Source organism: Phyllostomus hastatus, unplaced genomic scaffold (genome assembly GCF_019186645.2).
Source record: "Phyllostomus hastatus isolate PE091 unplaced genomic scaffold, TTU_PhHast_1.1 phas_contig_283, whole genome shotgun sequence".
NCBI lineage: Eukaryota > Metazoa > Chordata > Mammalia > Chiroptera > Phyllostomidae > Phyllostomus > Phyllostomus hastatus.
In genome coordinates this window covers 3,528,958-3,551,318 of record NW_025333833.1, presented here as the reverse complement: position 1 = coordinate 3,551,318, position 22,361 = coordinate 3,528,958, and the positions used below count along the sequence as shown (strand labels likewise).

Here is a 22,361-nt window from a genome sequence, read left to right as displayed (position 1 = left end):
GACCAGCCTTGCACATCCCAGTGCACATGGGATTCAGAAGCCCTTGGCTTTTCCTACTCCTTTGCTCTGATTCCCGTTTGATGCTTCCAGAAACTTAGCCTGCCTCCTGAGTCTTTCCACTGCTCGTATGTAACATTGCCTTGTATACTTTCAACCCAAGTCTGAGTTCCTGAGTCCCTCCTGACTGGGAGGGCATATGCTAAAGGCAAATTCTAACCATGAATGCTCCATTAAGGAGCTCAGATTTTAACAGAGGAAATAGCACGTAAGCGGGTAATTACAGTGCCACGTAAGTGCCGTGAGACGTTAAGCAGAAGGTACTATGGCAGCACATAGTGGGGGTGCCTAACAGCACCTGCGGTGGGAGGCTGGCGAGGGAAGGAAGCTCCCCAAAGTCGGCAGCATCTAAATAGTCTGGGGCAGATACAAAAGGAGGAGAGACATTCGACTCTAAGGAAGTAACACCTGTGAATGCTTGAGCCATAAATGGCAGCTCCTTCAGGGAACTACACGTAGTTAAGTGTCGCTGCAGTGGGCTGTGGGGAAACCAAGGATGGATGGGAAAGCCTGGGCCAGGTCAGGAAAGGCTTTGCTGTCGTTCTAAGGAGCAGGAAGTCTCCCTTAGTGATAGGGGGTCACTAAGAGTTCATATGTGACACGGTCATATTTGTGCCTTAGAAAGACTGGCATCAGTGTGGAGAATGGGTTTTACCGTGTAGCTCTTCCCCTGAACCCGGCCCACGCTCTTGCCTGCCCTGCCTAATCTTTCTGTGGCTCCGAAGAGCCCAGCTCCCATGCCCCTTTCTCCGTTAGTATCCTCCAACAAAGGAATGCTCAGGAAGAGTTTGAAGCCTTCTAAACAATGCAGATTATCTGAGCCCACGTCACAGAACTAGACTCTCGTGGGGACAGGGCCCGTGAATCTCCATGTTATAAAAGTCTCCCAAATGGTGCTGGGACAGCTGTGCTATGCACGGAATCTGTACCTAGTGCAGACTGTGACTCGTGCCAACCGCACAGATGGGCTGACGGCACCAGCAGGGCTTGGCTCACTGAACTGCACTGGAGACGGCTGGAGCAGGTCTCACTTACATGCCTTCCTTCTGCAGTGTCTCTGACTCTGCCCAGGACCGGAAAAAGCAGTCCCTCCCTGGAGCCCTCAAGAACTTTCTCTTATTTTTTGAATAACATGCCCAAATGTTAACATGACCTATTAGGCAGCATGATCAGCTCCAAGGGCCTCTCCTCTCAAGTCACTCTTTCCTTTATCTTGTGATTAAGAGTGTAAAGAGTGTGTACCGAGGACTGACGGACAAGGACAATGCGGGGGGTGTTGATTGTGGGACAGGGGGGCAGAGCAGGGGAGAGCAGTGGGGGAAATGGAGACGACTGTAATTGAACAACAGTAAAAAAAATTTGTAAAAGAAGAAAAAAGAGTATAAAGAGAAGAAGATGCAGATATAATTTACTCCCCAACATCTACTTTCTCAATTGAATTAAGGACAGATATAGAGTTGGGAATTGGGAGGAGCAATAAAAATATGGAAAACGTCTAAGGAGAATAAAAGTGACTTGACTTAGGATGAGGAGAGGGACTGCTGGTCAACCTCAAAGACTCGACCAAGTTGAAGGTCGTATATCCGTATCCGCAGGACAATTAGGTTACTTCTTCCATAAGCTCGGGAGCCCAGGAGCAGAGGAAATCGATAATTGTGTCCATCAGTATCTGAGTATTGGCAAAGCAGAAAGTCGAGAGGTTAGAGAATTGAGGGCACTGGTATAAAGAAAAAGAAAATTCCTGGATGGGCCTAAAAAGATTTGTCTAAGTTGCTCCAATACACAGCGGATTGAAACTAGCGTGCCCTTGTTCGCCACACTCAGTCCGTTTGGTGTGGTTCACCGTTTGACTTAGCTCTGCCCTGGCTCGTTCACTAAAGGTTCCCCCTCACATCCTGCTACGTTCCCCTAGAGTGTGGTGAGTGCGGACGGTGGGTGCCGGGGCAGAGTACGTGGCACAGCTTTCCAGGACGAAAGTGAAACTACCGAGGTAATGCTGTAACAGCATTAATGACGTAGTAAATGTTCTATAACGCTCGTCTTCCTCCTAAGCTAGAGCTATGCCATGCCGACGGGATTTTTATGGCGATAGCACATCCATGCCATACACCTTCTGTGTGTAAACTGATTCCTTGCACCCCGTAGAGGACCCATTGTACATCCAAATAGCAAACCTACGCATCGATCGGAACACAAGCGTATGCTTCGGCATGAAGATAGGGGAGTGTTGTAAAGACAACACGTTACATTACACTTGGTTGTGGAAGATTTTTTATTACTTTTAGCTACCCAGTGCCTTACATTAATCCCGCTAGTTCACGTTTCAGGTTTATCATTTCGCTTTTCTGTCCCGTGTGCATCCACACCAGCCAGGGAACCAGGGGCCCTGCAAGGAGGCAAGCAGCGCCGGGAGCCACTGGCTAAAACTGCATCACCAGTGACACTTACTTGCATGCGCACAGCTGCAAGTTCAAGGCAACGACGCTTTCTCCTGAAAGTGGAGCCCCTTCCCCACCGCAGAAATGCAGCCTTCGGTCAGCAGATTCCCTGCGTAGGACATCCCTGGGCGGGGAACTGACCCAAAACAGAAAGGGAAACCATGTACTTTTCTGTCCAGAGAGAGACTAAAGACAAGTAATGGGCTCGTTTTCATAAGAGCCCTTTGGTGTTTTCGTACCGGGGGAGGGGGCGGTTTTAGAGCAGTGGCCGCAGGAAGAGGAAGGCCGTGCAGCGCACCGGCCCGAGGGCGGGCAGAGAAGGGGTCAGACCTCAGTGCGTCCTCTGCCTCGCGCGTCTTCAGGGCCCGAGGCCGGGTGGCTCCCTCGCCTGTTCCTGGGCACACACGCGTACAGTTTCGGTACACAGCCGGCATTTTTTCCCCGATGTTTCGCTTCACTTATCTTTCGGACAATCCAGAGCGTTTGCATGGACTTCTTTAATGAGTGGAAGTGGTACATACGACGTCACCCGTCGTTTCCACACACGCATTGCGTCCCTTCTCGCCGTCCCTCCGTGGACGACGGTGCGCCCCGGAGGGGAGCTCCCGCGTCCCGGAGCACCGCCGCGCCTCTCAGCCCCCGCCTGCGCCGCGGGTCAGCGGCACGCGTCGCCGCGCAGGGCGAACATCCACACGGGCATGCACTGCTCTGGGAAGCCGTCCTGCTTCTCCTGGCCCAGCACCACCAGCCCACTCTCCCGGATGAGGCTGCCGAGGATGTGCGTGTCCCGCGTCACGCTGCTGTCCGAGGCGTCGAACACGCAGCCCTCGCGGGCCACGTTGTCCTTCAGTATGATGACGCCGCGCTCTTTCAGGCCCTCTCGGCACCGGGAGAGAAAGGCGAGAAGGTCTCTATCGGTCAGGTACCCTGCAGATGAGGCCGGGTTGAGGGGGAAAGGGGAGGAAACGGTGGGTGGGAGAGAAGGTGAGCAGGAAAGGACCAGGAGACCGTTTCGCTCATTCATGCATTTTCTAATAGCCTGGATTGTTTTTGTTGCAAGAGGCTTTGAGAATTTAGATAAGGGGAGAGTTATCCTCTTTGAGGGGCTCAGTGCCCTGCTTATAAAGTAGATGTTACACTACCTGCTCTCTCTACCTCCTGGGCAGGAGCTGAACTATTGCCCATCCCCATGGGTCCTCTCCAACCTGACTCTGTCACTCACCTGTGTCTCTGACACACACACAGGACAAAATCTAATTCACTATTGTCTCATTTCCTAAGGAATTCAATCTAAGAAAGTCTAGTTTTGCCAATAAGTGGGAATAAACTTTTTTGGCCATACATTTTAAAGTTTTTCAAGTATTTAGGTTTCTTCTAAGATTTGGGTTGGTCCCAAGACATTCCCTCCCTATGGACGGGAGTTGTCAGGCTGCACAAAGGATGCTAGGGGCGAAATCAGAAGGACCAGAGCTCTCTAGCAGTCCCCATGCCACCTGAAGCCAGCTAACCGCTCTAGGCGCAGCTACAGCTACAACCTTGCTCCCTCTCCTCCAAACCTCGAAGGAGTCGGGTGTTGTCTTTTTTGTGGGGAGGGAGAGGGCCGTGGGGGACTGACCGGACACCCACTGGATCCAGATGACGTCGTATCTCCCCGGCGGGGGCGTGAACTCCTGCAGGCCGTAGCAGTGGTAGTTTTCCACCTTGTCCCCATCGACCTGCAGGTAGTTCTGGGCCTCGAGGAGGAAGGACTCCATCATGTCCACCAGCTCCACGCTGTTGAAAACCGGCAGCAGGACGTGCTTGCTGACCCTTCCTATCCCAGAGCCGCAGTCCAGGGCGCAGTCCGTCCCAGCTCTCCCGGGCCCCTGCGCAAAGGCACAGACACCCACTCTGAGTCTTGGACACCCCAGTTACCTCTCCACGTCAACTTTATTTAGGCCAGTCTCATGTAGTAGTAAGATGCACTATGTTAAGAGGGTTTATTCAATGAGTCCGGACAAGTGCGCAGAGGCACAAACTACCATAGCCAGGTTATAGAACACTTGAGTACCTTTTCAGAAAACACACAAACATTTCCAGCGTTTGCTTTCTTGATATGATCGAAACACAGGTCTTTAAAAGAATTTCAAAGTAGGATTTTAGAAAATCATGCCTTGGGTTTAAAAAGTTGGTCATTTCCTCGGAAGAAATAGGTCACTGAAAACCCTATGAAGACAGAACTTCGTGGACTGTCATTTCGGGTCAGACCCCCAGCTACACAGACCTGCGTTGCAGCTTAGTGCTTTATCTTGAACAGAGAGGCAGTCACAGCCCCTCTGAGTTTCAGGTGCGCTTTTCAAACTCATTCCGTGAACACGTTTCAATCCAGGTGGTAGACTTGAAATTTCAGTTTTTTCCAAAACGGACTTGGGGTTCTCTGAAGCGTCTACTCTCCCAGTATGGGGGAGGGGGGGCGGATTCTGGGGACCCACGCTGAGGGAACGCTAACCGCCTCGTGCTCCTGCCCGGGTTCTCCAGCAGACCTGCCCCGACGGCGCACGGCACATTCAGGTGGGGCAAAGGCGGTTGCAGCAAAATCCCCTGCATCTTTCATGCTGGAAATTGTTTTCTGCTTTTGTACCAGAAACCTCGTGATCCACTGGGCACAAAAACCTCTGAATTTTTTTTTAAAGATTTTATTTATTTATTTTTAGAGAGGGAAGGGAGGGAGAAAGAGGGAGAGAGAGAAACATCAATGTGCGGTTGCTGGGGGCCGTGGCCTGCAACCCAGGCATGTGCCCTGACTGGGAATCGAACCTGTGATGCTTTGGTTCACAGCCCCCACTCAATCCACTGAGCTACTCCAGCCAGGGCAGCCTCTGAATTTTTTAAGTATGTCTATGCATCAAATTTACAGGGGCGAAGGACCGATAGATGGTGAAGGAAGGGGAAACCAACCAATATAAACTTTCTGCAACTTGCTTCTATAAAGTAGTATTTACAGCCCTGGCTGGTGTGGCTCAGCCGATTGAGCACCGTCCTAAGAAACAAAGGGTCACTGGTTCAATTCCCAGTCAGGGCCCATGCCTGGGTGGCACAGCCAGGTCAGGTCCCCAGTAGAGGGGCGTGCGAGAGGCAACCACACATTGATGTTTCTCTCCCTCTCTTTCTCCCTCCCTCCTCCTCTGTCTAAAATAAACAAATAAAATCTGTTTTTTAAAAAAGTAATATATACAAATATGTACATATACATGATGGGCTGAATCTCTGAGATATCTGTACAAATCCATCCATAGCCCAAAGATTCCACCGGTCTAATTGATTTGGTTATAATTGGGATGGCTGTTGAATAGGTTTTATCTCAGAAATTTTAGTAACAAGATTCTTGAAGTTGCCAGTAAAGATCTTAAGGAAAAAGCCTACTCTTGATTTCTCAGAAACTAAAAACATTCAGCTAAGAATCACAAGGTAGAGTTTGAGCAGAAGTAAAGATCAGAAATGTGCTTTCCAGTCCACCCAGAAGGCCTTCCTCATAGCAAGAAAAGTACAAGGAGGAAAAAGTGAAGCAATTGTACCTTCTCTACAAATGGGATGATAATATCCAGGATTTATTGAATGCTTATATATAGCAAGCTTTTGGCATCTACAATAACTACAATAATCAAAACAGTTCCAGAAGATAACGATCATTCCCCAATATGGAGGTGAGGAAACTGTGATTTCTAATGCCACACAGTTAATGGCAGAACTTAAATCTGAACGGGGAGCTGTGTGACTCAAAGGCCAGCCAGTTCGTTTCTGAGAGTTGTCACCTCCAGTGCCAACTCTGGTTTCCTAGGGAGCATCTGGCTAACGCTGCGTTGCAAGGAATTCTAAGGCTTCATTCGAACTCAACAGGAAAGAGGTGGAGGATTGATTAGTGATGTGTGCCCTGAGTATGGGCAGGGGACATGGTAATACAGGGGCCATTTGTTTGTCATTCCTACTTACATGGTACCACCTCCCTCATTCGGACATTCTAACTCCAACTAAGCTAATGCAGAAGAGAGGCCTCGGCCCAAGGCTTATGCTGGGAGGGCTGTAAAGGAAGCCCCTTCCAAGTAACCGCATAACATAGACAGGATGGGGGCAGAACAGGGACATTACTGTGAACCGCTGAAAAGGCCTAGAAGAAATCTGTGTGCTCCGTCAGAGATCATCATCACAAACTTTTCTGATCACGACCAGCCCTGCAGGCGGTGTGGATCATGCGGCTCACATCACTGCGGCGAGCGGTCTTGGATGCAGAACTGTGGACAGTGAGGCAGGGAGACCCGGGAACAACAGGCGGAGGCGTCCAGGAAGACTCTACCAGCTGTGCTCCTTTTCCCCAGCGGACCGATACAGCCGAAGCTTCTCCGGTTGAAGTGGGGGCAGGCCGCCCACACTCAGCCTTCCTGCGGTTGTCCCGATAAGCCCTCGAAGGGTCTCCTTCTCACAACCCCGGAGCTTTCTAACCACTCTCGCCCAACTCTCCTACTGATTTGGGCAAAGAAACCGAGCCCCAGAGAAGTGAGGTGCCTGAGACAGAACTCCCTGGAAAAAGTCCCTCCCTCTGATTTGTATTCTTCCCCAGTTTAGACGTGTGATATTTGACTACACTTGCTCTCGAAACGATGGTTATTTGCAGACAGAAGAAGACGCCTCCCACGCAGATGCTGTGTCCCCCCAGCCTCTCGCCTCTCTCTCCCTTCCGTGCCTGGAACCGCCCCCCCGCACGATGGCACTACGTCTCTCTCTCCGTCTCTCGTCTTCACGCAGCCCCTCCGGGAGGGGTATTTAAAGACCGGCCTCAGGGACGGCAGCACCGCCTCGTGGACGCCGTGCCTGTCCGGAGCTGTGGTTGCACCGGGATCTAAGGCCCTTCCGCGAACGTGCCAGAACCACATACGCCGTGTGACTTCCAAGCAGGAGGTTCTGTTATTTTCATCTTCGTTGGTTATGCTCATTAAAATGCTCTTAGGAACTTTTACTTTAGTTTTGAGTCTGCCAAGTACTTTGTTTTCTGAAGAACATTATTTCAGGTTCACCCGGTGGAGTTTAAAACTAAGATGGAAGTGTTGAAGGCGACTGTATAAAAATCAGGAAATGTATGTAACAAGCTAGACCCAAGGTTCCTAGTTGTGCAATCTGAGAAACAGCAAAAGAGAAATGCCGTCAAATACTGATAACTCTTCACAAATTGCTACCCCTCCCCACCAGAAAGCTAAAATGGGGGAAAGTTATCAGCTGTGCCATGGACATCATCATCTTAATACCATTTATTTGCTAAAGTAAACCTCTTTATAACAAGTTTAAACACCATTTCCCTCCATCCCATGTCACTAAGTGTTGAAGCCAAACTTTAAACCAAACTATCCGCCCTTTCCTGGTTGACGCGAGGATTGAGCACGATCCTCGTGTTCTCGTGACCCTTGGATCTTGACCTGGATGCTCACTTAGCAGATTATTAAGGTCAGAGTGCGGAAATATCGTTCTTTCAAAAAGACCGTGTTTGTACTCAGCGGTCACAGCTTCACAATGAGTTTTGTCTGCTCAGAAGGACTCATCATATCTGCTTCAAAAGGGCAGCCCACGCTTTCCAACATAAACGTGCAAGCGCAAGGCCGTTTCCTCTCCCAGGCCCGTGGGCGTGAGGACGGGCTCCGGCTGGCCGGCACCCCTGCGGCCGGCGGGGCATTCCGCGCGGAGCGACAAGACAGCTGGATTACTGACTAAGCCCCTGCAATGCAGGGGATCAAAGTCAGCCTCGCCACCGGGCGAGCAGGGGGCACTGCTCTCCGCCAGACTGGAGGAGAGTCGAGGTCTGTGGTCCACTTAAAAAAAAATAAAAAAGCAGGATTTTTTTTTCTTCATGAAGCAAATGGAAAAAAGTATGTCATGGTTCAGAGCAGGGAGTTTGGTGTCAGACAGACCTGTCTGGGCTCAGGCTCCAGCTCTGTCTCTTCCCAGCTGTGTGGCCTTGGCAACGTACTTAACCTCCCCGAGCCTCAGTTTCCACAACTGTGGACAAGAGGAGATACTAGGACTGACCTCCCGGAATGGTGAAGAGTACATGGAAGATGGTTCTAAAGGGCTTGGCAAAGGGACTGACCGTCTCAGAAACAGCACCCCGTGAGATCAGTCGGTGACGGATCTAGAAATACTCCAGTTAAGCTGACCCATAAACAGCCATGGCCTTCATCCCCAGCTCCCTAGTCCCTACGGCTGCAGCCGATGTCCGGACACTCGGGTCCCGGCGGGCACTCCCTGCTGACCCCGTCTTCCCTCCGCAGGCACTCGGTGCTCCGGGGAGCCCGGCTGTAAGGTGAGCCTCGCCTCAACACCGCGGGTATGCTTACCAGTATGCTTCCAAGCAGGCGGACAGCCCAACCCCAAATATGTGTGATATTTACAATGTTTTCTTTATCAGAATAAAGTCAACTCTGAATTTCAAACAGACAACTTCATAATGAATTGAAACAAAACCTGTTTGCCAATCAGGACTTTCTGTCATCAGTAGGACTAACGGCAGCTTTATTGTTCGAACAACAAAGTGAAACTCCTTAAAATGCAACGAATGCGCTTTATGTAAGACTGTCACCATCGTTAGTGGCAGTGAATCAGACCTACTGGGTGACAGTTATGTGCACCAAGGCCAGCACATGGCACGTATGATCTCATCTGATCATCATGTATCCACCGAGGCATGTTCCATGGTTTTGCTCTAGTCGGAGGTAAGAAGACGGAGGCTCAGAGCGTGTAAGTAACAAGCCCAAGGTTGCTCATACAGGAAGTAAAAAAAACTGTGATCCTAGAACCCAAGATTTTGGCCCCTGCTCTCTACAGACTCCATGGGACACGCAGTAAGGACACCTAGGAGTTGCACCCGACATTGGACTATGAAGGGATCACATTCTTTCAAGACAAGGTCTGAAACTGTGTATAGAATACTATTAAGGGATTCTGCCATAGCTATCATTTTTAAACCAAACCTAAGCATGCGTTCCCTTACCACATCAAACTTTTATTGGAGAGAATCACTAAATCACCCCAAGATCCTACATGTCGTGACCGCTTATCAATTACCTGGTTGTCAACTCTTTACTAAGAGACTCTAAAACAGATGCCTTCTTAACCTCCAACTTGTATTCTCAGCACGGCCGGCTCACCTTTCCCTGAAGCACAAGCAATTAGATGCTGCTTAGGAGGTGAAATGCCCAGTGCAGTTTCTGAGCATCTCGAACAGGCCTTCAGGCCGCACTCCTGGCCGTGCCCCCCGCCTTCAGTACGGCTTAACCACACAGAAGCATGTGAGCTCGACGTTGGCAAGAACTGTGCCTCTTCGTCAAGCTGTGTTTGGATAACTCACCCCAACAAATTTCCTAAGAAATTCCTGAGAGGCCTGGATATCCGGGCTGGACAGTTCAATGAAATTTCCCATCATCCCCTCTTCTGTAGCTGGTACCTCTCGGTAGAAGAGTTTGGCTCTGGCATAGAACTGCATCTCGCCATTGATGACTTGACTTGTTAAGGCATACAATTTCACTGCAAATGAAATAGTATTAATATGATTAGTATTTATATGACAGAGCAAATTCAATCTTATCACACATTGGTTTCCTCCTAGAAGCCTGCACTTTGGGCTGTGAAGGAACAGACACTGGTCTGATGTCAGAAGACCTGCATCTGAGCTTGGCTCAATGACTCGCTTGCTGTGTAACCTTGGGGAAATTTCTTAACCTCTCTGAACTTCTGCTATCTATGTATAAATCATAATCATGTGACATTTTTCATGATTTAATGCCCTATGGTTTAATACAACCGTAGCTTATCACTATACTAAAAAAGCTTAGTAGTGTTTGCTATAGTAGAATAGACAATGTCACAAGTTTTACCGTGAGTTTTATCTTTGAGTTCCAAATCTTTTATGTGAATCTAATCATTAATCCTTACTTCTAATCACAAGGTAGATTATGGGTAGCTATTTTTTAATCTCTTCTTCAAGCAACTCATACCCAAATACTTCTTAGTACCAATATTGTAGAAAATGTGCTTAAGCTCTATATTTCAAAATAAAATAATAGAAAGATATATAATATTTGTTGAACAACTATTTTGTTCCAGGTAGTGGACTAGGTATGTTATACTATGTCATTTCACTACTTCAGAAACCACATGATGTATTATTTTAAGGCATTTATTTTTTTAGGAAAATGTGCATTCCAACTTCTGAAGGGTAAATATTCAAGTGTGTTTTATAAACCAAAATGCATCCTTGAAGATGTAAAATATTTCCATAAGAGCACATTCAGGAGGAAATGATAGAAACTGAATGAAAGGGAGGAACTTCTGGTTCAAGACTGTAGGCTGAACACATGCCTTTGCCTCCCCTCCTTCCCAGTGCCCCCCAAGAATTGCTTTAATAAACCCCGCCCATAACAGTGAAGAAAGTGAGAGGGGACCGCTGATGGGCTCGTGATCTTAACGAATTCCGGGGAGGCAGAGGGCACCCGGAGCAATGCTCAAGAGCTTGCAGCCCCGCGCAGCTGCAGGAGGAAGTAAGAGTTAATGAAAACCCTGTCTGCATACTGACCAGCGAGGGGACAAACGCCCCCTCCCAAAGCAACAGGCGTTACAGCTATGACCCTGGAGGTGGGAGGTGGGAGTATGTCTCTCCTGTTTAAGAAAATTAGGGGAACGGCCTCCATCACCTAGAATCACAGACCCCGCCCTTCGCTCCTAACCGTGAATAAACAGGGATTTCCAAAACCATGGGGGTGACCTGGCAACCTGAGAGAAAACATAGAACTGAGTCCAAAGGAAATAGAAATAACCCAGGAAATGGATGTGAATTTAAATGAAACTAAATGAAAAACTCATATACCCTTGGAGAGATGTGAGAACTGGTACATCTATGAATCAGAGACAAGGTGCCAAGAAAGTGATCATTCAAAGAATAACAAAGTCTTCTTAGAAATTGAAGTTTTGATTGCCAGCAACTTAGGAATATAGTATTGAGTACATTTATCAGGATGTAAACACAAAAAAGATATGGAAAACAGAAATAAAAAGATTAGAGCTATAATCACTTAATTCAAGAGGCCCAATATCAAGGTGATTAGGAATCTCAAAAACAGAGAAATGGAGGGAAGAAAATTATTAAAGAAATAACATAAGGAAATTTCCTGGAGCTGAGATTGTAAGATCCAACAAGTACTGAGTAACATGGACTAAAAATAACAATAATTAAGCAAAAGCCACATTTATGCATATCCTTAGGAAATTTCAAAATGCAAAGAGTAATGAGAAGATTCTAAAGATATTTAAAGGAAAAATAGTGGTTCGACCTTAGAGTAGGGTTGCCAGATTCAGCAAATTAAAATATAGGATACAAAATTAGTTTTTTAGTTCAGAGAAACAATGAACAGTTTAGCAATATAAGCATGCTCAAAATATCACACATTGCACGGGGACATGCATACTTGTACCAAACACTTATCAGGTGATTATTTCAAATTCCAATTCAGCTGGCACCTTATTTCATCGGGCAACCCTCTGGTCAAAGGACTAGAATCAGGTTTGTAACACATATCAGAAACACTGGAGAATAACGAAGCAGTGTCATTAATATTCTGTGGGAAAATGACTTTGAAACTAAAATGGAATCCCCAGTCAAATGTGAAAGAGTACTTACCTGCTATGGATTCATTCCTCAGAAGTTCCTTGAAGCTATATATTTCAGCCTGATGAAGGTTAAAATAAAGAGAAGATATTTGGCGAAAGATGAAATGAAACCAGCAGTCCAATGAAAAGAAATACCCAAATCACAGACATTTATCAGATCTAGAAAGAAATCAGTTTGTATGACAACAGAAAACATAGGCTTCAGAAAGAATATCTTCAAGAAGTATAACGAACTGGATTCTGGACAATAGACAGGACAGGTAAGAAGAGAGGAGACAGTGATATCCTACGGAAGATACATTTTTAATCTCAACCACGAAAAATGAAAGACTGTTGAAAGCTCCAAGCAAAATATGCAACAGCACAAAAATGTTACAATCGGGATATGAAGCAACCCAAAATATGACCTAAGTTGGAGCAGAAGGAAGTTGAGAGAATCTATTTAACCCTAACTAGGAACACCTTTCTTCAGGTAACACCAAGATCGTGAGGTCGTACTGGTGCACGGCTGGGCTCTGCATGGAACAACAATTACACAGGTCCAAATTTTGATTCTAAAAGCTAAAAATCCAATAAACACCACTTACATTGAAATGTTCTATTGTAATTTGTTCCCTCTGTGGAGTTACATCCGTCATTTCCAGCTTCAGGCTGTTGGAGCCAACGTCAGGGTCCTTGAGCGACCGTAAGGGATGCTGCAAGGGATGCAAGGACCGGTCCCCACGCACATTGTTTCCTGGAGGCTAAAGACATTACTGACTACATTTCCCACATGTATTACCTGTTGTACATAGATTGTTACTTTAAAAATACAAATCTTGCCCTGGCTGGCATAGCTCAGTGGATTGAGCGCGGGCTGCGAACCAAAGTGTCGCAGGTTCGATTCCCAGTCAGGGCACGTGCCTGGGTTGCAGGCCATGACCCCCAGCAACCGCACATTGATCTTTCTCTTTCTCTCTCTTTCTCCCTCCCTTCCCTCTCTAAAAATAAATAGATAAAATCTTAAAAAAAAAGAGGCGGCTATTGCCACATTTCTAAAAAAAATACAAATCTATTTAAAGTATTTACAAATATATAGATGATTTTTGCCATCTTGTGCACCAGTTAGCTATTGGCTGAGAAAACACAGCTTTGAAAGGAGAGCCCTCACGCTCAAGAGCGCTGAGAAGCGCCGACCAAACCAACACTAATCCCCTTGGACTTGGTAAAGTGTTGTGGACACCGCAGGTGGCTCAATAAAGGCTTACAAATTCAACAGGGATGACAAAAATCAAGTGTCGCCAGCTCAGTTACAGGGCCATTCCAAATTCCTCCGTACGTCTCAGAAAACCAGGCCGGGAAATCACAGCTCAGGGCGTCTTCCCGGAGTGGAATGCCGCCGCGGACCGCAGGCAGGCCGCCGCTCAGTGCCCTCCCTGATCCACCCAAAGCCGCGCAGCCGCCATGCTCATCATCACCTGCTTAAGCCAGCTCGTCCGCGGCGGAGTGCATTAAAACCCTTAATCTGGAAACGGGAGCGGACTGTTCTGCCAGCGACGACGTTCGGACCACGAGCGGATGCCAGCCTCAGCAGGGGTCAGACTCAACAGGCACGCTTTTACGGTTATGGGCTTGAGTCCTCATTTTCACCTAATTGACAGGCATGTTTCACTAAAAAGATATATGGGGCGGCGTGGCCAGCCCCGGGTTCTCCCCTCCTGATCGCTCCTGCTGTGGTGCCAGCCAGCTCAGATACGGTCACCCGTCACCCACGCCTGCCCCGTCGTCGCAGAGGTGCATCTGGTGGCTCTTCTTACGGGACTGCGAGGTCTCGGCAACTCGGGGCAGCCTGAGACAGAGACTAGACGTCTTGGATCTTGACATTCTAGGGCACTTACTTCTCGACCTGCTTCATGAACTGGCCTCCCAGAGGCCTTCGCAGGGTTCACTCGGTCCAGGAAGAACAGCAGACTGCAAGTTCACTCGCCCCAAGGAAGAATAAAGATCCAGGAGTTCTCTAAGAAAAATGTTGGTAGTAGCTATGTGTGGATCATTGCTGAGTATCTTCTTTTCTATTTTTTAATGGTTGGAAATAACTATGTCGGGCTTTATTGCAGATGTTAGACCTGGTTGCCAACCGGAAATCGATCTCAGGATCTCCAGAGGGTAGACAGGCAAGGCTGACACTGTGACTTTGAAATGATTTGAGACGGAATATTGGGTCAAGTGAGTCTTTCATTTCTAGGAAAAGTGCAATGAGGAACTGCCCTTATGAAAGGTAAAGCCTTGCATAAAAAAGATTTTCTGGTGAGCATTTCCCAGTTTCGTCATTAAAGAAGTAATGGTTAAAATGGAGGAAGGAAGGAAGGAAGGAAGGAAGGAAGGAAAAACGTATCTAGATACAGTGGAAGATTATTTAGCCATTAAAAAGAAGGGGATCCTGCCATTTGCAACAATATGATGGACCTTGAGGGCATTGTGCTAAGTGAAGTAAGCCAGACAGACAAAGACGATAATGTGTGATATCTTTCTACATATATCTTACGTATATGTGGCATCTTAAAAAAAAGAGCCTCATATGTATTTTTTCACCAACAGGGGAGGGTGGAAAGTGGGACTTTATCCAGGTTTCTGGTGAGATCCGAAGGCCTGGGTGTGCCAGAGTGCTCGGGAGTTGTCCTTGTGGGGCTGCAGGGTTGTCCCGAGGGTCCCCGTAGGTTTTACCTGTTCCCTGGGTGCTGTAGTAAGTGTCTGGAGTTTCTTGTCTCTAAAACAACACGCTGCCCGCCCTCAAAGTTTCAGAGCGCTTTCTCCTTTGCAGCTGAGGCTAGCTCAGTGTTCCCTAAGCTCCTTTCGGGCTTCAACACAAACGAGGTGGACGGAGGTGGGAAGGGAGGGGAAATTCGCCCCTCCAGCCAGGGTCCACTCCAGCTCCGCCGCGGGCCTCGCCCCCGCCCCTGGCGCAGTGTCTCCTGACCCACTGCTTCTGCCTGCGTGGCGTACCTGACCCACCGTCAAAGGGTAAGAGGCCGCCGGCAGGCAGGGGTGCTGGAGACTCTTCCCGGTGAGGCTGTAGGTGGGAAGAGTCGGCCTTTGATTCGGCGGCTGCCGCGCCTCCACTGTGCCTCTCTCGGCCACCACCGGCAGTGACGTCTGTCACTACACATTCCGCCGAAGTAACGGGCGGGTCTCCCCTTTGTAACCCCAGCACATGCTATTAGGCTTGACACAGAGTAGTGCCCTCCCAATGTTCGCTGAGCAAACGGGCATCATCCAGTGTTTCTCGTGCTCCAGCAAAGCAGTGAGGGGCTGTAGGAGGAAGCCGACAGAAGCACACACAACTCCCAGCTCGGACAGTCTGTGAAATCTCCACCGTCCTCATTAGGCACACCCAAATAATTAAAAATCGGCGACTGTAATTGATCAAGCATGCACTACAAAGGCTAAACACGTGTATCTCATTGAATCTGTCTTATAAATGCTGTATCTACCGAAGAGAGCAAGGCATTGAGAGATCAGCCAACTTGCCCAGGACCGAGTAGCCGGGGAGTGACCCAGTGGGGGTTTCCGCCCCGTCTGCTGAAATCCAAACCCAGGTCTCATCTGTCTCACGCTGCGTCTGAACGTCTGCTAAATAAAAGGGGGACTTATCTGCTTCTCCATTTCTTCGGAGAGAAAGAAAACGACCCGGCAGCATCTGCGCTGGATGGAGGTTAAGAGGAAACGTTTGAAACCGTGTCGGCTGCACCTCGAGGTGCGGAGGGTGAAACCCGTTTGCAAACTGCCAGTGGCTGCGTGCGGGGTTTCCTCGGGAAGTTCCCAGTGTCTCATGGGAAATGTTTGCCGTCCACTCTGGCTTTGAACTGTGATGTCAGGTGGGCGACCCTTGTTTTTGATTTCCTCCTCGGTGACCGATTCTCCTAAAAAGGGGTACGTGAAGGGGGTGCTAACAATTGGCAGGCACCACCTGTGTGCCAGGCATCGTGCTGGGCATTTTTATATCATCTCACACGTGATCTCTTTTGACGCTACACATAGCAATGCTACCAGAGGGGGTGGTGCTACAAAAGCATCCCGTAGAAACAGGTGTGGTGGCCGTGTCCTCACCCATCCCTATTTCAACACAAAGCCTTTGCTCCTTCTGTTAAATTGCACGGGACCATTATTCTAAAGGTGATGACAGACTAAGCCTTTAACAATGTCCAGGAGTAGTAGACTCTTGCTCAGTTTTTAATCTGTAAATAGTCAATGACTTCTGTGTATTCAGAAGCATGCTGTGGATAGCGCTAGAAGAGTTACTTACACGACCATCTCCGACTGGGCTGTCTGTAGGCAGGCCTCTCCTCTGAGCACTGGTACACAGACTGGAGATTCATATACATTGTCTTTCCGTGCCCCTTCCCAGCTGGTCACAAGCAGCCAGCTTTAGAAAACTCGCTCACTCCGAACCTCTGGCTGAGTGTGAGCTGGTACAACTAGATCGTGCGAACATCCTCACTGGCCAGCCTCACTGCTGACCTCAGTAGAAAGTCCATGCTCTTCCTAGACTATGTTTGACATTCCCGTCCCATCAAAAAGGGGCTAAAACTGGGGGCACTTCCCCCCAGTCCTCACATTGCCCTTGACACTGGGAGGTGGCAGCTTGATCGTGTGGTTAAAGAAGACAGACTCCAGGGGCAAACACCCCCCCACCCCCCGACCAGGTGATCTCCGGTGAGTCACTCACACCTCTGTGCACCCTTCCTCAGAGACGCGGTGGGGTGGGGGCTGGCAGCAGCACCTAGCGGGGATGGTGTAAGGACTAACAGGGACCACCTAGGCAACATGCTGAGAATGGCAACGGGCGTGTTCCCATTTCTTTCGGAAGACCGGAGCCAGGGCTGTTTCAGCGAGCGTCCCCATGACGGAAGGTCGCTGCCGCTGAGGGTGCTGCTGTGAGACCGGCTGCCTGTCGCAGGCCGTCGGAAGGAGGAAGGAAGGAGAGGAGGAATCAAAGGGTCTGGTCAGCCACCACCGTCCCCCTCATCGCCCCGAACAACAAGCGCTCTGTGCAGGCTCCGCCACACAGGCTCCCCGGCCTTTCAAAAGAAGGGCTTTATTTTCACTTCTCTGGAGCCTTGAAACCATCTGAAGGAGGGAAGGCCAACTCCAAAGCACCCCAGCGGAGCGAGGGCGGGAGCACTTCCACCGGCCGAGCTTTGTTCCCACCGCGGCCCAAAACCCCCTCCGGTGAGTCCTGCGCCTCGCCTCTGGGGCCGCCTGTCCGGAGGAAGCCTGCATGGTGACTCCGAGGGGCCCGGCTCCGGGGAAGGGAAGGGAAGGGAAGGAGAAAACACTGACATGCATTGAGCATTGAGTGCTCTCACATATCTAACTAGTTGCATTTGATCCTTCCGACGGACCTGCAGTTTTGAGCAGAGCGATGCTCAGAGACTTCAGTAACTTACAGAGGTGACTTCTCTACCACCACCGCTGTCAGAGTTCGAACTCAGGACTTCGGTGGCCTGCAATTCGTTGTTAGTAAGGCCCATTTCATTTGTTTAACAGATGTTTATTGAGTTCTTTCTATGTGCCAGGAGCCACGGTAAATGGTAAATACGCAGGTATAGAAAAGGACAGCGTAGATGAGTCTCTACTCTCACGGGAACTGCAGTCCAGCAGAGGAAACGACGTGTAAATGCAGTCCCTGAATGTACATGCAAATCTCCTGGAGGAAACCCCAGGGCTGGGGGAGTGAACCAAGGGTTGGGATAGCCTTCTCACCGGGTGCAGGCACGCTGGCAGATGAGTCGTAAGTGCCGCCTCCTTGCCACACCGCCCAGAGCTTATGCCGTTGGCCACATTAGAGGTACTTCAGGTTTTGCCATGAGAAGAGAAAAAGCTGCAAAACTTCTGAGTATTCACAGAGCTGAGAGTCTGCCTTCCCTGCACCCTCAATCTATGGCTTTTGAGGATGAACAAAAAGTTACTTGTAGATGTGTCTCCATTACCAGATTATAAAACCCTGAAGAACAGAGACTGTGTCTTTTTAAGGTTTGAGTCTTCTCCAGTGCGTGGGAGGATCTGAGCTCCGTGAGGCCTGTTGCACTGATCAGAACCGAATTGACCCAGGAGAGGAAGTGCCTGGTGTTTCTCTCTCTAAAAAGCCACAGTTTCCCCCGCAGCATCAACGTGTACTAGCAACCGAATGTGCATGCGCCCCCCTCACAGCCCAGCACCCTTGCTGGTGGGGGCACGGGACTAGTTCTGGGCAATGATCTCTCAACAGGAGTAATTACGTCTTCCTGGGGCAAAAGATGCAAGCGCCGGTGGGCACCCCTTAGCGCCTGTCTTCCCTTGCCACGGTGAGTAGTGACATCTTAGGTGGTGGAGCCTTCATCACCCCGGATCCCTGGAGGCCTGCCTGGAACGCGGCCCCTGCATTGCCCAGTAATGCACGTCGGAATGACGTAGCCAAGTAAAAAAATAAACTTTTATATGTCCAGCCATTGAGATTTCAGGGTTGATTTATCACCGCAGACTAGCCTGGTCCATGCCGATTAAAATAGCCCTCGGTGGTCAAAAGCAAAGGGACACTTGGGGTGGGGCCCGAGCTGTTGGTCTCAGGGACCGCTGTCTGGGCTGAGTCACAGGGCAGGGGAAAACGAGCAGGACCCGGATGTGGAAAACCAGCTAAGTAAGCGGGGTCCGCTCTGGCTTAGAATCAGTTCACGGTTTCCCCGCTGTGTTTATGGAGCCCCGGGGGCGCCGCAGAAGTGCCCCAGGGTCAGTGAGGAGGCCAGGAGGCTGGAGCGGGACAGCGGAGAAGCCTCACTTTCCCTGTGTTGCCCTCTGGGCCTCCATGGAAGACTTTCCTCTAGTTTGACTTTAGTAGCAAATGTTTCTAAAAGGCTGGAAATCACTGATAAACCACCAGCACATTCCCAATGGATACAGATAAAATCCAAATGACTATCCTGGGTAGAGAAAAGAAGATCGAGGCCGAATGTCAATTATTCTCTACTTGTCCCAAATAATTTTCAGGAAGGGCTGTTTTATTCTTACTCTTCAATTCATTCTTAACTACTTTCAGAGAAACTAGTCTCTAGTCATTCTTTTTGTCTCTAGTCACTATTTTTAAAATGCGGCAGTCTTCTGCCCCTCGTCCACTGTCGTTAGTGTTTTAAGACAATCATTTACCTGCAGTGTGATGTACCTGAAGGAGCCCTGGCTTGGGTACTGGCCAGAGCTTGTCACCTGGGCATTTTCTCTTCCCCATTTGCAGAAATAAGAAGGGGCTGGGGAGCAGAGGAAACAAATAATGACACTCCACACACCCCATAGCGTGGCTGTGAGGGTGTGTGAGAAATACGTAAATATGGGAGGGAAGCATTTGTATGTCCAGAAGTGGAAATCGCCTCAGAAATGGCGATTTTTTTTTTTAAATAAAAGGAGGCTGTGGCGGACGGCTGGCACGTGGTTTCTCGAGTGGAGTTCAGAGGCTATGGAGTGCCTCTCGCGTCTGGACCCCCGCCACACCACGTGCACAATGGGGCTTTCAGGCAACCTTGAGAAAACAGCCTGGGACCCATACCCTGTTTCTGCTCTCGCCGGGGTTGGGGCGGGGCAGGGGGGCATAAATCAAAGGCGGGTACTTTGCTCCCTAATCAGAAGTTATTTCCTTTCCAGAGCTGCTGAGAGTGCCCCGGAGTGACCACTTTCACGGAGACTGAGGAAAGAGGTGTAGACAGACCAGATAAGCTCTTTATGGCCCTATCGTCTCATTCCCTGAACACTAGAGGAAATATCTGCAATGGAGACACACGGCTGCCCCAGGTTTTTTTTCTTCATGTTCAAAGACCAAACTAAAAATCTGCTCCCTTTAAACGGTCTGTTAAAGGATCATGTGGCCTGTGGAAGCATGCACACTCACACACGTGTGCACACACTAGGACACAGTGATCTATCACTACCAGTCTCTCTTTTTAACTCTTAGTTGATGTGATTACTGCATTTGTACTCTCACCTTTGAGTCGCCCCATGTTCCCACCTTTCTCTTAAACACAGAACTGAGTGTCTGTAAGCCTGATACTCAGTTAACCAACACCCAGAAAAGCAAGTTACTCTGCGTGAGGGTGCATGGAAGTCCCAGAATAGAGACCCGACTCGCCTGGCAGCACTGGGTCTTTGCACCCTCCGCGAGGAATGCCATTGACACATTCAAGCGCGCTGACACCTCCGTGGGTTCTTTGCGTGCCCGCCTGAGAGGTGCCCTTGTTCCGGCTGCTCTTCCAGCAGCCCCACCGCCTCCCACAGCCCCTGCAGTCCGGTCCCCTTCCGTATCTCGCAGCTCTGCCTCACTTACCCAGGGGGATTTTTTCCAGCAGGTACAGATAGCTCTGGAAGAAGTCGTTTTGAATGGCTTTGTGAAGGACAAAGGACATGCTGTGTCGGCAGAGGTCATCGTCGGTCTTCTGCCAGCGGGACCTAAAGGCGAAGTGGGCTCCCAGGTGGGCCATGGGGAAGGGGGGCTAATGTTATTCCGAGAGAGAGGAGGCTCGCCCGGCTGCTCCTTTGAACTAGCTTTCTCTTCCCACATGAACTTGAGACTGTCATTTTAAACCAGTGCCCTGTCCATCTATATCAGGACGGGCCGTCATGAGGTGTTGGGGGAGGGTGTAGCCGGCACCAGAGGTCAGGCGCTTGGCACCTCCAGCCGTCTGATTGCTTGGGTGACACCATTCCAAGCCAGCAGGTGCTAAGTAAAGACGAGAGGGGCTGAGCAGAGCCTGCCTCCTCCTCCGGGCAAGAGCGCACCTCCTGCTTCCGCCCCCCACTGCCACCGCTGCTCACACCCTGACCCTTCGCTTTCCTCGGATCCCTGAATCAGAGGGGCCTCATTTCCATTTCAAAGAGTTGTGAATATTTTGCAAGGGATCCTGTTCCCTGATTTTCATCCATTCCTCCTGGAGCACTGAGTCCTCAAGTTACAAGGACCCTTCAAAGTCGTCTCAGCCACCCACCCCCCTTTCATCAGGACGATTCCGCCGGACTCCTCTCGTGGAGGTGGGTGTGTGTTTCCCATTTTGAAGGGTCTTCAAGGACACGATTATACGGGAGCCCGTTCTGGTGTTCCATACCCTTCTGCTAGCGGACTCTCCCGTCCAGCTTGCTCTAGACAACACCTCGTGGGGAAGCCCGCTCCTTGCTCTCCGCCCATCGTGATGTGACTTTCAGTGCACGTTTTGTTTCTGCCCCGGGTGTCTTCTGACTGTCCCTCCAGGTCCGCCCCCGGTTACCGTGTGCCCTGGAGGCTGAGCTGTACTGACAGTATCAGGGGACCCTCTTGCCCTCTGGCTTCCAGCTGGGTTCCCCCAGCGGGTGGTGCCTGCAGGTGCCGGGAGAGAGCCAGTCAGCCATTTATTCCCGACACCTTCCCCGTGGAGATGTCAGAAGCTGACTGCTTCACAGGTGGAAAGTCAGAGCTCCTGTCTGGGGGCCTTCTCTTCTGGCCCTGATTCCTGCTTCAGGCGTCGGGGCTGTGATGCGCCAGGCCGGTGTAGCCCTTGGAGAAATCCACTGCTCCTTGCACTTCCTTACTCTTATCCGCAGTTCGTAAATAGCCCCTCTGTTAAACTGGCGTATATTCTCAATGTGTGACTGCCATCTGTTCCCTGTAAGGGCGATACCACCACACCACCTCTTTAGCGTTCCTTTGGAGAAAGTCCGTAAGAGCTCAGGCTTCTACTGGCCCCACCCCATGCGCCACCTCTGGCCACCCCACGCCCCCACACACGCCCACACATGCAAATGCGCGCATCATAGGAGACGGCTCTAAGGCGGTCCTTAAAAAATCCCCACGTCCTGCCCGACGTTCATTCACTCTCAGCTACTCTCCTCTCCTGAATGTGCGCTGGCCTCACGGACTCTCTTCTCAGCAGTAAAATGTGGCAGACGTGATGGACATCACTTCCGAGACTAGGTCATGCAAAGACTGCCTCGGCCGTCTTCCGCTGTCTCGCATGCTTGCTCTGAGGACAGCCACCCGCCTGCCTGTGTGGGCTGCCCTGTGGAGCAGCCCACGCACCGAGGGATGAGGCCCCTAGTGCAGCCGCCCTGGAGGGGGGGGGGGAGCCGAGCTGTACCGACAGCCGGGAGGGAGCGGGGAGAAGGGCCTCCTTGCTCAGGCAACGAGAGGGAAGACCTTGAGTAGGCTGGGCCACA

At 49.9% G+C, this 22,361-nt stretch overlaps 1 protein-coding gene across 1 annotated transcript; it reads right to left on the bottom strand.

Moving 5' to 3' along the window:
* Positions 1–2,337: 2,337 nt before the first annotated feature.
* Positions 2,338–20,779, bottom strand: NTMT2 (N-terminal Xaa-Pro-Lys N-methyltransferase 2). Its single transcript, XM_045838723.1, has 4 exons — positions 20,503–20,779; positions 9,865–10,040; positions 4,111–4,360; positions 2,338–3,422 (listed from the first exon to the last, which is right to left on the bottom strand). Exons 1-4 carry the CDS (start codon positions 20,654–20,656, stop codon positions 3,151–3,153), a joined length of 852 nt encoding a protein of 283 aa, XP_045694679.1. The 5' UTR covers positions 20,657–20,779; the 3' UTR covers positions 2,338–3,150.
* Positions 20,780–22,361: the final 1,582 nt, after the last annotated feature.

Coding starts and splice junctions, on each gene's coding strand:
- NTMT2 (XM_045838723.1), bottom strand. CDS start 20,656: ATGGCCCACCTGGGAGCCCACTTCGCCTTTAGGTCCCGCTGGCAGAAG. Junction 4,361..9,864: donor TTCTTAGGAAATTTGTTGGG/GTGAGTTATCCA, acceptor GCCTTTGCGCAG/GGGCCCGGGAGAGCTGGGAC. Junction 3,423..4,110: donor CTGGATCCAGTGGGTGTCCG/GTCAGTCCCCCA, acceptor CCTCATCTGCAG/GGTACCTGACCGATAGAGAC.